This window comes from Exophiala bonariae (assembly GCF_035927105.1).
Source record: "Exophiala bonariae strain CCFEE 5792 chromosome Unknown scaffold_15, whole genome shotgun sequence".
NCBI lineage: Eukaryota > Fungi > Ascomycota > Eurotiomycetes > Chaetothyriales > Herpotrichiellaceae > Exophiala > Exophiala bonariae.
In genome coordinates this window covers 117,375-133,819 of record NW_027042490.1, presented here as the reverse complement: position 1 = coordinate 133,819, position 16,445 = coordinate 117,375, and the positions used below count along the sequence as shown (strand labels likewise).

Genomic DNA, 16,445 nt, shown 5'->3' with positions numbered 1-16,445 from the left:
GCAGCACAGCCACGATAATGGGGTTCTGATGTTTGAACAGAGTGCCCAGGGCCACGTCATGATCTCCAGGTACGGATATACCATATACGACACTTATGCCACAGCATCCATAGCGGAGGTGCAGAGATGCATGCGAACCTTGGGGGAAAAGGGGAGGATTTAGGCACCAGGCAACCGACCGCCTTGGGTGATTGTGGCACATGCCAGTGCATGCGTGTCAGTCGGTTGTTGTGTCTTGGGGTCGCCTTCTGGATGGGTAACGCGACATCCCAAGACGGTGGATTTGGGCATTTTGTGGTGTGGTGATTACGAGGCTAAAGGTTCTAAAGGTTTTGGGATACATAATTGTGTACATACCAGGTACATAGATGACTTGGGTTGACGATCAATGGGGAATAAATGATGATGATTATGTATGCATTTTTCTTTCATGTTGCTATTAATAATTCGAGAACGTGATATGACGATGACTACTGGGTAAGTACCTAGGCTTTTGTCGATCCAGTGTGTATTGTAGGTGGGAAAGACACTCGTGGTCTTGGGTGATGGAGTGGGGTCCTCAAACATGGTCGGGGACTGTGACAGGGTGACTGTGTTTTGGAGGAATGTATTCGCTTGTTTGATGAGACGGATGAGGTTCGACTCGAAACAATCGAGTGTGCATGGGTTAGGTAGGCCTAGGTAGCAGTTCAAGAAGGACTTGGTCTAGGCATGATGCCAGTGGGCCAGGTCGACGATGATGCTTGTCTCCTGCTTCTTCCATAGGTACCTTAGGTATCAATCCCCAAGGCTCGGGCTCCATAAGGCAACTAACCAAGAGCAAAGGACCAAGGAGATAACAGGTCAAGCCGTTGATGAAGGTTTACCGAGGATTTGGCGGGCTCCTCTATGCCTAAGTAGCGAATTGGTTAAGCAACAGTCAGTACGGGTGGTGCCAGACACGCTTCAACTGAAGTTTCTTAACTATAACCAAACTTCCTTCCCTCCCCCTTTCAACCTTCTTCAAGTTCAGGTCCCCATTCCCCGCTGTCACCCGTCACCGTCACCATCACCTTTTGCCGCCAAGTTGAACCTTAGCTCAACCTGGACGCTATTTCGCACTTCTTTCGAGTAGACAGCCGACATTTGCACCTGTAATTCGGTCATACAGACCAACACGATACCAGCTGCCACTAACCAAGTACCGTTGCCAGTGTCTTCACCTTCACTTTCACATTCTCGGATCTCACCCTCATCTTCCCTCTCGTTCTCGCCCTCGACCTTGCCCTCCTCAGTATCTCACACGTTTCGATTCCAAGTTGGTCGCAAGAGGTATCTGGATTTCCCATCATCCTACACTCACCACTTGAACCATCCCACCCCATCTCATCTCGCGTCATACTCCACATACCTTATCTCGCAAGCTTTCTTCCGCACACTCTTCTCATTCCCCGAACTGCGGCATCCACCATCAATCATCTTACAGCCTCACCATACACCACCACCTCACCATAAATCACTTCCCATCCTCGCGCATTCGTCCACTCCATCCAGAAACTGCATTGGGCCTTTCTCGGTCGTTGCGCCTGTCTCAAAGGTCATCATTTGATTCGAGTGCACCTTCCACGGCACCAACCAATTCTTATAAGCCCAGACCTCTCCAACATAGCCTCACTGTGCGGCTGAGTATGTCCAATCCAACTCCATCAAAGAAACCACATGGCTAACCTGCTGCGCCCCAGGCTAATCGAGAAAGCGAAAGTCTTTACTCACACCTCTTCTCCGCCAATCGACTTACAGGCCTTGTCTGCGCTGCTATCAGAAATCCGATTCGACCTTGTCCTGCTACAAGGTACACTCGTCATACCTTGCTGAGGCCATTGGCCTGTCTAAGGCTTGACGCCGAAAGATTGTTCAAGCGTCATGGATAACAATCGAGGTCGATCCCCTTCGAGGGGAAATGCCGCCCAGCATATCAGTCCTCAGCCTTCTCCCAATCATTACCAGACCTCAGGTGTTCAAGGCGTTGATCCCTCCGTTCAGCAAGCCCTGACGACTGGCAAATTCAATACGGCCCAACAGCTGTTCAACAACCCCTTTCTACATCAGCAACAACAACATCAGGGAGGTCTCCAACCGGGTTCCACCGACCCCAACTTCTACAATACGACCAATTACCAACAGAATCTTTTCTCCGACTCTCAGTACGGAGGTCAGACACTGGATCCCAACTATACAAACAACTTCATGTATCAAGGCGACGACATGAACAACAACTTCCAACAGCCCTACTCCCTCAACAATGCCTACGATGTCAATCCTCAACCCAACATCAATCCTGCCGAGTTGAGTAAAGTCTCCTCTCCACAAGATCATCAATCACCAAATCTTTTCCCCCCTGAAACAACTCATAGCTCGCGACCTACTTCCCCCGCTTCGACAAATGGTCAATTCTACACCCCTCAGCACTCGAGACATGTGTCTTTAGACCCTAACAGCGCCTATGGAGATGTCTATGCTGGGGCCAATTTTCAACAGCATCGCAGAGCTCCATCTGATAATTCTGATATCCCATCGGCCCAGCATTCCCCTTATCTCGCTCATTCGGAACTCCATGATGTCGGTAGCCATTCTCCTTATCTCCCAGCTCAACCTGACACCAGCAATGCTTTTGGCTTGGAGAGTTTTACTTTGACTGAACAAGCCTATCGGTCTCCCAGGTTGATGCCGCATATGACGGAGAATCAGCAAGTGGGAATTGGCATGAATCCAGACTTGACCTTGAGTCAACCACTTGGTGTTCCGGGCTCCGATGTCTTCTCTAATCAGACAAATTTCGTACAGCCGCCCATCCTACCTAGCAATCATATGCGCAATACCTCAGTGGTCTCTGATATCGGTCAGGCCGATTTGTTTGAACCACCGACCATTAACATTGAACCCGCTCCAGTCTCAAGACAGCAGAGCTTTGGACCACAGGCTGAGGGTACCGAGGGCGCCTTGAGCCCTCCCAACAACACAGGTAGTAAGTCTATACATAAATGACCCCAGTAGAAGTATTTCTGAACTAACTTCTTTCTCAGGAGGTCGTAATCGTAGCAAATCCGATTCAACCTTTACGCGGCCCTTTTCTCGATCAGCCTCTCCTGGGCTTCAATCAACCAATGTCACTTCGAGCCTTTCTGTTCATTCGCGATCTCCAGACAGGGAGAGAGGTTCGGTATCTCGAGATTCGTCGCCAGGACCTGGCGTGGCTTCCGGTCGTGTGGAGAAGAATCGACGTGCTTCAACATCCTCTGTGAGCCAAAGTAGAGATTACATCCTCGACCTTGCAGACCCCAACAGACCAAATGCTCCACCCGGTACGAGTACCCGAGTTCAGAAACATCCTGCCACATTTCAATGCACTCTCTGCCCGAAGAAATTTACTCGGGCATACAACCTACGCTCTCATCTACGCACACACACTGATGAGCGACCCTTCGTATGTACTGTTTGTGGAAAGGCTTTTGCAAGACAGCACGATCGAAAGCGCCATGAAGGGCTACACAGTGGTGAAAAGAAATTTGTCTGTAAAGGTGAACTTCATTCATCACCTGGGCAACATTGGGGATGCGGGCGCAGATTTGCAAGAGCCGATGCACTTGGACGACATTTCCGCTCTGAAGCAGGTCGAGTCTGTATCAAGCCTCTTCTGGAGGAGGAGAGACAGGAGAGACAGAACAGACACATGATGGAACAACAACAGCAACAACAGCAGGCCCACTACATGCAAGGTGGACTACAGCCAGTTCCCCAGCCTATGATGGTCGGCATGGATCCCAGTACTGGTGCAGGAGGATTTTCCTTACCAGCAGCACTCTTGGCACAATACCCTGCGCTGCAAAATATCGATTGGTCACAAGTTCCAACCAGTGACGACCCAGGAGATCTCAGCGATGTTGGAATGGGTCGAGCCAGTTTTGATGGCTCGAGTGGTGGCGAATACTATGATGACGAGCTCAATGACGGTTATGTCAGTGCCTCTGGTATTGACTTTTCGAATCCTGGACAAAACCAAATGTACTTGGGCGGCAATTAAAGTCTACTAATACTGTTGGAGAGACTGATACCCTTTTGATGCATCTGGTCATGCAATGATGTTGCAGTGCTGTTCTTTTGTTTCCATTTGTTGGATGCCTTGAAATCTCACAGCGATTTATGATTGGTGGAAGGTTTTAGACTTCTGATGAGTCTTCTGGGTCAAATTACTTGACGGACGATATCCATATGTTCTTGTTTGGTTTTTCCCCCCTTTCCTTTTTGGGCACAATGGCGTTCTTGAGGAAGCTCTTTTGATCACGAAATGGGAATTTTTTTCCTTGTTTATATACCAGGAATCTGCACCGTTTTGTGCATAGATTATATGATGCGATACGACGTCATCGTGGAATGAATCTGGAATTCGAGCTCTTTTTTCTCAATCAAACTATTAACTCACGTCTTTGTGTGCTTGTTCCCGTGTAACTTAACTAACTAATGAGGCGTATGTATCATTGATTGAGGCTCAGACCATAACCTCCGTCCTGTCGGGTGTTATGTTTGACGAAGCATCTCGCAAAAGCAAGATGAATAGATATTCCATGGGTTGTTAGTTAGATAGGCAGAATTGTCTATTTTTCTTGTTTAGTCAACGTTTTTGGGTTCAAGGATTGAGGGGCTATGGTACACGCCAGGCAGACGTCAGTTGAACTGCTTCCTTCTACCGTGTCGTCGTAGGGTGGACGGACAGATGGATGTATTGTCCGTGAATGGCTGTAGTCTTTGTACCTAGACATGAGGAAAGGAATTTTCTGCTGTTGTTGTTCTTGGCTGTGATGTGATGGGTGGGTATGGTATGCCTTGCCGCAAGGCTGAGATATCGTTCGTGCCCCGGAAAACCCCGGACGGGCGATTTAATTTCCCTTGACCACGGAAGCAAGTGTAGACTTGGAACTGGAAATGACCTGTGGATGCGGGCGGACCTTGGGGTACTTTAAATGCTTCTCTGTCGATAGTGAAACGCAATAATCGGATGAGACCAGATCTCTGACGACTATACTGACATATCCGTGTCAGACATGATCTGTTCCCATTGCGGCCAGACGGGTGCATCTGTAGCGACATCCCACAGCTCGGAGCCGATGAAATCCGGAAAATAGTATGCTACATTGTCAGGCAGTGTTTGCTGTTGTTGCGGCTGGATATACTGGTCGTACCCCGGATCCTGTCTCTGTCTCAGTGGGGTGCTCGGTGAGCCTGTCATGCCTGTGTAGGGACTAATGGGCTCCAATATCCTGGCGTTTGGGCGGAGCTTCTTGTGCTGTGCCGAGAGGATATCACCGAGAAGATGTGCGGCGTGGCACGGGAGGCCAATGGACCGAAGCCATTTGACGAGACGGAGGACAAGAGTGTCCAGGGCAGTGACGTCGTGGTTCGCCCCGCGGATTTTGGGCTCGTAGCTGTGGAGCAGACCGCACAGAGTGATGGCAGAGAATGTGATGATGTGGTAGATATGGTCAGTCAAGTGACGGGTACGTTCGTCTGTTGTGTCCATCGCGAGGTTGATGATTGCAGTGCATTTCTGGATCATTTCGGCCAGAACAGATCCACGCATTCTTGCAGCCACAGTGGCCGACTTGAATGACTGGCAATAGGCTAAGAGAAAAGCGAAGTGATATCCCATTTGGAGGAATTGTGCCCGAGGTTCGTCTGTCCATGCATACTGTCAGTATATGATTCCCGGACTAGCCTCGCCACACTCTGCCCACAGCAGAAATACTCACCGAACAGGTTTGCCCAATCTTGCTTCCACGCTTGCAGATTGGTTTTCGTTACCGTAAGATCGATGTGAGGTCCACAGCAGTTTTCGTAGATGATCCAATAAAGCTTGACCTCGGCGACCATCCTCGCTTCAAAATTTGTGATCTGGTCGGACTCGGTAAAGCGCATGCATCGATCGACCTGTCCCTGATTCAGAAGTGCTTGCCTTCGGGTACCGACACAATATCTGGATAATTACTATCAGCGTAGTCTTTGCGAGAATGCCAGACAAATAAGATTGCTTACTGCAAATGAGCGACGCAAATGTGATTCCATAAACACCATGCATCTAGGTGCTGTCTGCTGCTTGGTGACCGTTGGCCAACTCGTAGGACTTCAGAGAAATGAGGACTCGCAAGACCTTGTTGCAGTGCATAGCCGGTGAGAAGCCAACTGTCAATGCTCAGGGGGACTTGACCGATTGTTGTCGACCACAAACTCAGGATCAGAGTTGCTTGGAAGAACTCGGCCGTTTGAGGGATCACTAGTAGAGATGAAGTGACCAGACGCTTGGCTTCGTCGAACAGATTTGGTGCAAGTCTTGATACGAGCACCTCAGTTGTGTGCCTCACAGCTATCAAGCAGATGCTGCATAGAAGGAGAGGCGACTTCCTGACCTGTGGAAGGAGAACTTCTGTAGAGATGGTCTCTTCGAACTTCACCCATCGTCCATAGTGGACGTGGAACAATGAGACAAGGTCATAAGCTTCGTTTAAAGATACCAAGCCTGCAGAGATTACATCTGAGTACTGAGGTTGATATACTCCTGCTTCGTCCGGAGAATGAATACCGACATCGTTTGCGACATCTCTAATCAGAAAAACTGGTGCTTGTATTGGTTCAGCTGAGGCAGTCGATCTTGTATAAGCCACTGGTGGTGGAAGGGAGGGCGATTCCCTTCGGCCAACATCTAATCTTGAGTCAAGTCGCTCAACTAGATTGGAAACAGTATTCTCCAGACGTTCGAGTCTGAAACATTATTTGTCAGTTATCCCGGAATACCCTAAGAGACAACAGGATATGAATTCTGGCAGGAGACTTTGTGGTAACGTGAGAGATCTCTATATGTCCTGGGCACGCTTGTTGAGCCGCGGATATCCGTCGTCATTCAGGGCGAGGAAGGGCAAGAATTAACCGATTTATTTGCCAGGCGACACAGGTGAAAGTATTGGAAGCTCGCTTGAGAGTAGACGTACCTTTCGTTCACCGACACTGGTCTGTCTCCATCGGCGTTGCGACTCACGGGAGTATGCTTTGGTCGATTGAGATATGGGCTCGAAGCACCAGACACGTTCTTGAGAGAGCAAGGCTGGTCGAGTGTCTCGCAGCGGAGGCAAGTGCCGTTCACGTTATCAGAAGCATAGCAACGAGTTTTCTGGCGCCTGCAGCCCTCACATGCTTTTGAGGCTCTTCCGTTACGCAGTGGTGGCATGTCCTGGTATTAAAGACATAGCTGCTGGTACAATGCTGGAACATTGCGGGAGTTCTCACACGGTAGGGACCCAAGAGAAAGGATGTTCTTATCGGATGCTTATCAGAATGGCGACATCTTACGATCACACCTTACGAAGTACAGTATGAGTCTAACCCTCCACTAAAACTCTCAAACCTTAGCATCTCCAGCTAATAGGAGCTAGTCTCTAGTACTAATAATCCTCATATCCGGCTGATTATATTTCATCATCCGAACAGCCTTAAAAACGACGCATACGGGGCAAGGCTTTGTCGCTTTCAGCTAAGGCCATCACCAGAACAAGATTCATTTTCCCCCTACTAACTAGATTAGAGTCATTTTGCTCAGACTGATGTAACAAGCAGAAAGCCAGATGGACCATTGCCACAATTGATTTAGGGAATATGCGCCAGTACAGTATCACCTGGCCGTCGGACCACAGCCTTCAGTACTGACATCTCGGTGGTCATCTGATGTTCCGTCACCCAATTCTTAAGTTCTGTAGCAGTCAGCCAGTCCTCATGAATAGGATCAGTTCGCGGAGGCGTTAGAGGCACGAAGCTCTTGACGAGATCGCCATGTTTTCTCCCACCGCAACCTTGGAGTGATCCTGAGATTTGCTTACCCCAGAACTGTCAAAGTAAGCCGTGATTTTCAATACGATTGTTTTCCACTTACATTTAAGCATTTATGGTTTGTGTTGAAGTCTACGAATGGAGTTTCAGTATCTCCGATCCAATACTGCCCGAAGACCTGCAAGTCAGGCTTGCACATCAGTGCTTGACGAAGCATGTCCATGCAATGACCAACATGCTTCTCAACGACTTCCGGAGAGTTGCTAAAGGGACCCTCTCCCTTCGCGGAATAGTACTCATAGTTCCACCAGAGAGCTTGTCGCACAAAGTTAAGGCAATGAAGGTCATGTTCGAATTGAAATAGAACTGGGTAGCCACCTCCGTACTAGGGATCGATCTTTGCGTGACCCGGGTTGAGACCATACTTGTGACCTTTATCTTCTGGCACGATATAGTGGCGATCTGTACGCCGTTATCAGAATATACGTATCTAAGCCGGAGTTCAACTTACTTCTTGTCCCAAGTTCCAGCCAGAGCCGATCTGTCTCTGGCCCAGGTGACCCCCGGTACCTTGACTGCTCTAGGAAAGTATCATTGAACTTAGTGGTCCTGTATTTAACCTTGATGTCTTGCTGTATCGGCGATGCTATATATCACTATTAGCTTCAAACTATAGTACTCAAATACCCAAATAATCTGAACATACGGTACTCAAAAGTGTACATAGAGCAAAGGTCATCGATATCGTGCGGTGTGTGTTTGGAGGCGTCTAACAACTTCTTGACATACTGCATGCCATTGACGAGGATGGATACCCCCAGTAGAATGAAGAGCCCATAGCCAAGCCACCATCGATGATGACCTTGCTGGTGTGGCTCATATTGCACGCCATCAAAGGCTTCTGAATCCTCAATATCCGGCTTCGCAAAGTGGACGCGTCGCAGATCGCTATAGCCTTGAAGATTCACCGGAAACATATTGACAATGTATAAACTTGTTGCGTTACTCAGAAGATATCGTTGAGAAGACGGCGCAAAGTTCAAAATCTCGGATATATTCTTTGATATCATGAATTGGAGTTGACTTCTGCCAATGCTGCGCATTCAGACACATAACCTATGTGTCGAATCCAAGCAGATGATCAGCAGCTGAAATCGTGTTTCGGATCCTAGCTGCTACCCTCAGAATCCATTGATGTTGCTGCTCACCCTGGTTGCCAGCGTAGTAGAGACTGCTTCCGCATCATTATGGCTAGATGATACGAACAATCTCTACATGTCCACGAGGAGTGTTACCAGGCTCTAGCCACACTATGTGTTCAGAGTACACTACGTTATTATCAGATCTTCTCGGGCTCTCCCCGTCTTGGTTGACAATCACCAAGGGATGTGTGGCTAGACCCGCTCGTCACAATGCACACCACTACAGAGTAACCTGCGGGGTAACACGACGGCATCTCAAACGAGGCAATGTGACTAATTGAAACGGAACGCTGCCCGAAGAACACCTGCTCAATTATAAATGTACCCACAACTATACTTCAACAGCTATGAGTCAATCTACTCAAAAGGGCAGGTGTCTGAATGTGCGCTTGCGTTTTCGGGAATAGGGGGGGATCAGCGTTCCTGATCCACCGCCTATGGCAAGCACGCGTCTTAGCCAGGGTCATGAAACTTATCTTGATGGAAATTATTACCACTCTACTTGGCTAATCGTAGTAACTTGGAGATGGAAGATCTCTTGCGAGACTAATGTTGACCATTCAGCTGCTAGACCAACGTTTGATCATGCAACTCCAGCTACATCCGCGCCGCGCCGTGTTGAGTGCTCGTGATGAAATTTGAGGGACGAGTTGGATATAAAAACCCGGTTCCGTCTCCATGAACTCCCAAATTTCAGCAACAACTGAGTGCTGTGTCACTATCTACGAACGCCATTACAAAGAAAACTGCCAACTACACCAACAACAGAAAAAGAATGAAGGCCTTCACTGTCATTGCTGTCATCTCTACACTTGGCGTCGCCGCCGCCATACCGGTATTTTCGTTCACGTTCTAACTGAAATCCACCTCTAATGACTAGAGATAGGTTGCTAACGCCATGCCGAACAGCGCCTTGAAGGAGCGCTCTCCCGACCCACTCGTCTTTGCGGCTGAGGAAGCATTTGACAAGGACAAGCGTGGCGAAGCTGGGGTCGCTGAAACCGCCACTTATTGGTGCTACCCTGGCTTAGGATGCCGCAAGGCCGATTAGATCTGATGCGAGCTGTAAGCAGGCTCGCGCAGCGATGAGAACGGTTCGGATTATAACCATCGCCTCGCCCTTCGTTCTGAATTCTTGACTGCCTAGTAGGTATGGTGGAAAATAACCATAGTAGCTTAGCCTCTCTTTTTTATGTGGCTAGATCTTCTTTAATACAAAGATATAACACAAAATATATGTATATGGATGCCCATAGCGCCCCAACCGTTAACCCGTTGATACTTTCTTGAACACAACGACTTTCTCCACTAACTACACTACACAGCATCCTGTCCCAGATGTGGCCATCAAGGCTCTTAAGATCCTCAACGATGACGGTCTTTTATTGAGGTTGATGACTTAAGAGAATGGGACCAGATCATTGATACTACTGTGTGGTAACTCAATGCTTCAAGATTGGTCTATGGAATTTCATTCCCTAAATCTCAGACTAATTCAGACCTTCTCAGTCTCTGATTCCCTTGACTCACGTCTGTTTTGACGAGGAACACCGTATTTGACCTCGACCCCAGCATCGCCATGATCAAACAAGCGGTACAGCAGTTTTAGAACAAGAATTACCACGGCACCAGCAATGACACAAGAAGCGGCAATGATCAAGCCACGTCGATATCGGGGAGCATCTGTTCAGATTGTTAGTGAATACGTCGGAGATAGAATGAATGCGAACGTACCTTGGGCGCGGAATAGCTGTTGTCCTGGGAAGCCAGCGAGCTGGATGCTCATCACATAAGCCGCGAGAGCGACTGGGCGTTTGTAGTCTTCCATTTTTGAGGTCAACCATGCTGCGTTGATGGCTTGGGCAGAGCCCATTCCCATTTGCGTCAAAACGACACCACCTATAAGAGGCCATTGATTAACGTCTGATCATCGTGCATCCGCAAAAATTCGACTTACCATAGAGAACCCATCTTCCAACGCTACTTGGAGCCAGGGCCAGCCAGAGCAAGCCTGCTGCGCCCCACAGGTATCCAAGCGCAATATGGAATCCTCGCTCTTGAAATCTGTCGCTGCTATATGCCAAGGAAACCGACCAGATCAAGGCGCAGATACTCCCGACTGAGTTGAGGCCATTCGCTTGCAGACCAGAGAAACCAAGGGACTTGATAATTGAAGGTGCGTAAGTGTTCATGCCCATGATCATAATCATTGACAAGAACGCTCCGATGAGATGTCCATAAAGGCGCCAATCCATAAAAGTCTCGAGGATATGAGACGGTAAAACTGGTTTACCATAGCGAAGTGCCTTTGTAGGATCGTTGCGGATGCTCCGCGTGACAAGAATCGATGCCTCGCGTTGGCTAAAGACGTTGAAGGATTTGCCGAAGAAGCTCTTTGGCTTTGCTGCATTGTGAGGCAGGTAGAAGTATGCAACAACTGCGAGACAGCATGTCAAGACGCCCTCTATCAGGAATAGCCACTGCCATCCTTTGAGACCATCTGTTCCTCGAAGGGAAAGTAAACCGATTGACAATGGCCCACTCAAGGAGCCAGCCACAGAATTGCTGGCCCAGAAAATAGCATATCTCAAACCGAGCTCCTGGTTTGTATAGAATTTGGCGATGTAAACTGCAAAACCAGGTATATAACCTCCTTCAAGAGCTCCAATGAAGAAGCGGGCCGCAGCAAGTGTCGCTCCATTTTTGAGGAAGATCTGTGACCAGGTTGCGATTCCCCAGAAGAACATTGTGATGGGTAGGAAGCGTTCAGGACCAATGACTTTACTGATCATATTGAAAGGCAGCTCGGTGATGACAAAGCCCACGATGAAGAGTGTCTGAGCCAGATTGATTTCTTTGTTGCCAACATTGATGTCTTTTCGTAGGGAATCGGTCAAGGCATTTCCGATGTTCGTTCTGTCGAATTGGAGGAAACAGAATAAGAGAACGATGAAAGGTAAGATGAATAAGTCGGCTTTCAACTTAGCTTTTCTTTCTTCTGTAGCATCAAACTGGAGGTCTGCATCGTAGCCCGGTACTTGGATATCTTCGTTGGCAACGATTTCTGACTCTGCCCTGATTGGGTCAGTCGAATGCACCTGGGGCGATTTCAATGAGAGAGGTGTCATATTTTGACTTGTAGAATTTCGTGTAATCAAGTGGGGATTTTGCAGGCAAGTTGGCCAGTTGTATCGCGATATCTTTGGGAGATCCGAGAGCGCAAGGCTTGATGGGTCGTCATGCTAGCTTTCATGGTGATGTCGGTCAATATATACATGCCTGATGTCTTTATTGCATATCACCAACGTCGCAAATGATTATGCTGTGATGTTCAGAAGTCGAAGATACAATGATAAGTCAGTATGGCGTGCTGATTGGATCAACCTATCGTAAGGCTGCTTTGAATGCAAAGTGAAGTCCGGGCCGGCGGGTTGTTATCTATCCGTAGGCAAACCGTAGGCAAACCACCGGCTTACCGTAGGGATCTGCGAAAAGTAAAACAACGGCATGCCAGCGGCCGCGGCATGCCCCCGGAACACGCCCTGATTCTCGTACACTGCTAGAAGAGAGGTGGAGGGTGAGATGCTCGGAAACTTTTTGGATTTTGGTAGCTTCGTGAACAGCATAAAAGTCACCTCGTTCCCCACCGACCAAAAGAAGTGATGCTAATACACCACAACGACCAGACTCACCTTTACCAAAGGTCTTATTAGTTTTTAATTTGCCGGAAACCATATCTCCCGACATGGAACAGAACACGCTGAAGAGAAGAGGGGTTGGGTTGACTGGTGTTGATAAGACACGGTCGTTCGGTGGCTATACCTTGTTCTGTCCCTTGACTAGCGATGTGGCCTACCTTGTTGATATCGACGGTAAGGAATTACATTCTTGGAAACTACCGGGCCGAGTTGGACGGCACGCAAGAATACTTCCAAACGGCAATCTCGCAGTAAATACGCGACAACCTTTCAAGAAAACAACTAAAGATGGCGGTATATATCCGTTTCCATTTTTTAACAAATACGGCGGTGGCGTGATGAGCGAGTTGAACCCAGAAGGCCAGGTTGTGCGTCGATTCGTTGATCCTTTTGGCCATCATGATCAATATCACTATGGTGATGGGAGGATCCTTTACACAAGTCTTGAAGCAATGTCTCCTGAGGAGTCTGCGAAAGTGGTTGGTGGTGTTCCTGGATCTGAAGTCGACGGCATCACGTACGCGGATACGATAAATGAAGTGGACGCAGATGGAAAGCTTGTGTGGCAATGGAAAGTTTCCGAGCGTCTACCCCGGGATGAATATCCTCTACAACCGCATTATACTCGGGAGCATTATCCACTCATCAATGCCGTGTATCCTATGCGTGATGGCAAACACATTTTGGCATCGATGAGATCAGTCTCGGCTGTGATAATCATTGAGCGATCAAGTGGAAACATTGTTTGGAAACTCGGCTCTGATGTTCTGGCCCAGCAGCACAACGCCACTGAGTTAGAAAACGGAAATATCTTGATTTTCGATAATGGGAGCTTTCGCAACGGTGTGTCGATGTCATTCACACGTGCGGTGGAGGTGGAAGTGGCAACCAAGAGGATTGTTTGGGAATATCGTGATCGTTCTCAGATGGACGCCTTTTACACCGCATACATGGGTTCAGCACAGAGACTTCCGAATGGGAACACTGTTCTTTGTGAAAGCGCATACGGGCGCATCTTCGAAGTGACGGCGGACGGGTACATCTGCTGGGAGTATCTCAACCCACATTTCTCAAAATATATCGACAGCGAAACGGCTAAACTTTGGCCATCGGAGTCTAATGCTTTGTTTCGTGCTTATCGCTATTCGCTTGAAGAGATTCCATGGTTGAAACAAAGATTGGAGAGTTCGGAAACGGAAAAAGGCGTGCTCGTGGAAGATGCGCGAAGCAAGAAAACCGGTCGCTGGTGGACAGCTTGTCGCCTGCAGTGATGGCTTCGTCGTTCAACATCGCGTTTTGGAAAAAGAAGGCTGGCATGGAGTTTAGGGGATGCATTCGGAAAATGCGTGTTAAGAGCTGAGCCCCGTTTAACGGCCTCCCATTGCGCGGAATCTGCCTTCTGATAAGCTGTGAGATGAATGCCCGTGACATTTCAGTTATGGATATCGAAATTACAGTAGAAGTCCATCTCCTGGTAATCATGAATTGCCTTAGCAACCTTCACCCACTACAGAGTATCCTTACCACTGGACTCGATGATTAAGAATTAGTCGCACCGAGCTGGGATTTTGGGTTTCCAACTCGAACATGCAGTGGAAAGGAGGAATTGTAGAACCACCCAAAAAGAGTGGATCTGCGAGCACCATGCCAGTGCTTTTGAGAGACCTAGTCCAACTACACCTTGGACGATACACTTTGGTGGGACAGTTGTTCTGCCGGAGAAAACGATTATCGATACATCTTGGAAATTACACCTAGTGAATCCGGGGTCCAAGGATAGTTGGCCTGATATATTAGATGGTTGGCTGATCTACAAACCTTGCTTAAATCACAATGCTGTTGAATCATGGCATATTTTGTATTTTTGAGGCAATTTGTCGTTGGAGAGGGTTAGGTCAGAAACGTCCTCTGTATATCAGCAGCTGATGGAACGATTCCTCCGGATTTTGATCTACGAGAAAGGCTGAGGGCTGAAGTGCGGGAGCTATATGACTACCTTGGTCCGCTTTCTACAGAGTGCCTGACAGCAAGCACGGTGGTAACGTGAGCCAGCCGTGTACAGTTCCTAATGGAGCTTGTGTTTATTTGCACCTAAGACAGGGCTGTACTAGCACTCACCTTTTGGCGGGTTCTGCAGAGCATCAAACTACTCGATTCAGAGAAAGCGAGCACGACAGGACCAAATAGCCATGAATTTAGATTGTTGGCGCGTATTTGTTGGTTCAAGTTGTGATGGCAAAGCGTCCCTAGGGTCGAGAAGCCGACTCCTTATACAACCAGTACATTGAACGCTCACAGAAGTCCTTAGGAAACAGCTCTAAGGACCTAGACCAGTTACCAAAGGATTCTTCCAAATCTGAGACTCACTACTACGCACTATAAGCAGATGTTCATCCGCTTTGCGAGCGCTGAAATGAAGGAAAACATCCTGATCGTGCTCTCCGGGATAATAACTAGATCAGACAAGAAGTACATTGATAGGCGTTTCGGCAGCTTGTTTGACCAACCTAAGCAATTTTCTTATTAGCTCCGCTCGGATCTCGTGGTGCATATCGCGAATACAGAGAAAAGAAAAGAGGATGCAGGCGTCGCTAGGCAATTGCCCAAGTCCGATTCTACAGCGCAAATCGCCTGGCACTTACCCTACTTTCACATTGTTGTAAAGCCAAAGGCTAGCTGAACCGATCCGGCTGGACTGAGACAAAGATATCTGTGCCTAGATGCCAGAAGCTAGACTGTGGCTAGGTGGAGATCGTCGAGATCTTCATTCAGGCCAGCCATCTACCCGCTCATCCCAAAGCATATCTAGGAACCAAGACGACCTAGCTCCTGCTAAAATCGTAGGCTTGCTCCAGATACGAGCCCTAGACCCCGACATGGGCAGAAACTACTGCCAGGAGGTGGTAGACATGCAGACGTGAAGCCTTAAGCCAGTCTGCGATACTCCTTGTCATGTGAAGAACCCTCTTTATGAGTATCGAGATCACGAGGTACAGAAGAACCATGTCGCACGGTGTCGAGCAACGCGGTTTAGGTAGGCAGTTTTGATAGCCAATGCAAAGTTGGCTGCGGTCACACAAGGGTCTTGATTTCAAAAGTCACCCAGCCAGCTGGCAAAGCTTACCTGATACTGACAAAGCTTACTGTTGCTTCAGCAAACTTTAGACTCTACTGGTTCGATCGATACTTTTTTTACGATGCTTGCCATCCATCTGATCTAAAATTCTCAGATTAATCAAACTAGCCAGGTACCATATCCTGATGCTGCCACAGACGCTGAAGAGCGTGGATGTCAGGATAAAGGCGCGCAATACTGTGGCTACAAATCAAATTCCTCATATGTGGGCGAAAATGAGTATTGAAATACCCACAATGGCTGCATGATCTAGATTCGAGCTTGCAGAGCATACTTGCCTTTAGTCATTCATAAGTCAAAATGTCCACTCTCGTGGCCTGAAACTCTTCCTTCTACGGCACCCCAGACAAATTATGAGTAAAATTATGTGTCTGAATAGGTCGTTCCTGTTATGGGGTCTAGTGAAGTGTCCACTTCTCCACAATGGTGATCGAGTCTTGCGGCATGGGCGGAGCGATCTGGATTCAAGACAGGCCTCTATTCTTCGTGCAGGGGTCGAGACCCCTCTAAGTACGGGGATGCCAGTCTTAGTGAGCATCTTGTTAATTTTTCAATGTGTGA

General features: G+C 48.2%; 6 protein-coding genes across 6 annotated transcripts; 3 read left to right on the top strand and 3 right to left on the bottom strand.

The window, feature by feature from the left end:
• Nucleotides 1–1,902: 1,902 nt before the first annotated feature.
• Nucleotides 1,903–4,060, top strand: LTR84_003021 (uncharacterized protein; the record flags this gene model as incomplete). The annotated part of the gene is made up of 2 exons (XM_064846616.1): nucleotides 1,903–3,004; nucleotides 3,063–4,060. The coding sequence occupies 2 exons, from the start codon at nucleotides 1,903–1,905 to the stop codon at nucleotides 4,058–4,060; spliced, it is 2,100 nt and encodes a 699-aa protein (XP_064705596.1).
• A 993-nt stretch (nucleotides 4,061–5,053) lies between these two features.
• On the bottom strand, nucleotides 5,054–8,065 carry LTR84_003020 (uncharacterized protein; the record flags this gene model as incomplete). Its single annotated transcript, XM_064846615.1, has 5 exons — nucleotides 5,054–5,709; nucleotides 5,784–6,007; nucleotides 6,067–6,789; nucleotides 7,730–7,905; nucleotides 7,952–8,065. 5 exons carry the CDS (start codon nucleotides 8,063–8,065, stop codon nucleotides 5,054–5,056), a joined length of 1,893 nt encoding a protein of 630 aa, XP_064705595.1.
• A 168-nt stretch (nucleotides 8,066–8,233) lies between these two features.
• Nucleotides 8,234–8,825, bottom strand: LTR84_003019 (uncharacterized protein; the record flags this gene model as incomplete). The annotated part of the gene is made up of 3 exons (XM_064846614.1): nucleotides 8,234–8,310; nucleotides 8,360–8,494; nucleotides 8,555–8,825. 3 exons carry the CDS (start codon nucleotides 8,823–8,825, stop codon nucleotides 8,234–8,236), a joined length of 483 nt encoding a protein of 160 aa, XP_064705594.1.
• A 1,000-nt stretch (nucleotides 8,826–9,825) lies between these two features.
• On the top strand, nucleotides 9,826–10,101 carry LTR84_003018 (uncharacterized protein; the record flags this gene model as incomplete). The annotated part of the gene is made up of 2 exons (XM_064846613.1): nucleotides 9,826–9,885; nucleotides 9,937–10,101. The coding sequence occupies 2 exons, from the start codon at nucleotides 9,826–9,828 to the stop codon at nucleotides 10,099–10,101; spliced, it is 225 nt and encodes a 74-aa protein (XP_064705593.1).
• Nucleotides 10,102–10,545: 444 nt separating this feature from the next.
• On the bottom strand, nucleotides 10,546–12,178 carry LTR84_003017 (uncharacterized protein; the record flags this gene model as incomplete). The annotated part of the gene is made up of 3 exons (XM_064846612.1): nucleotides 10,546–10,733; nucleotides 10,785–10,949; nucleotides 11,008–12,178. The coding sequence occupies 3 exons, from the start codon at nucleotides 12,176–12,178 to the stop codon at nucleotides 10,546–10,548; spliced, it is 1,524 nt and encodes a 507-aa protein (XP_064705592.1).
• Nucleotides 12,179–12,795: 617 nt separating this feature from the next.
• Nucleotides 12,796–14,019, top strand: LTR84_003016 (uncharacterized protein; the record flags this gene model as incomplete). The annotated part of the gene is made up of 1 exon (XM_064846611.1): nucleotides 12,796–14,019. The coding sequence occupies one exon, from the start codon at nucleotides 12,796–12,798 to the stop codon at nucleotides 14,017–14,019; it is 1,224 nt and encodes a 407-aa protein (XP_064705591.1).
• Nucleotides 14,020–16,445: the final 2,426 nt, after the last annotated feature.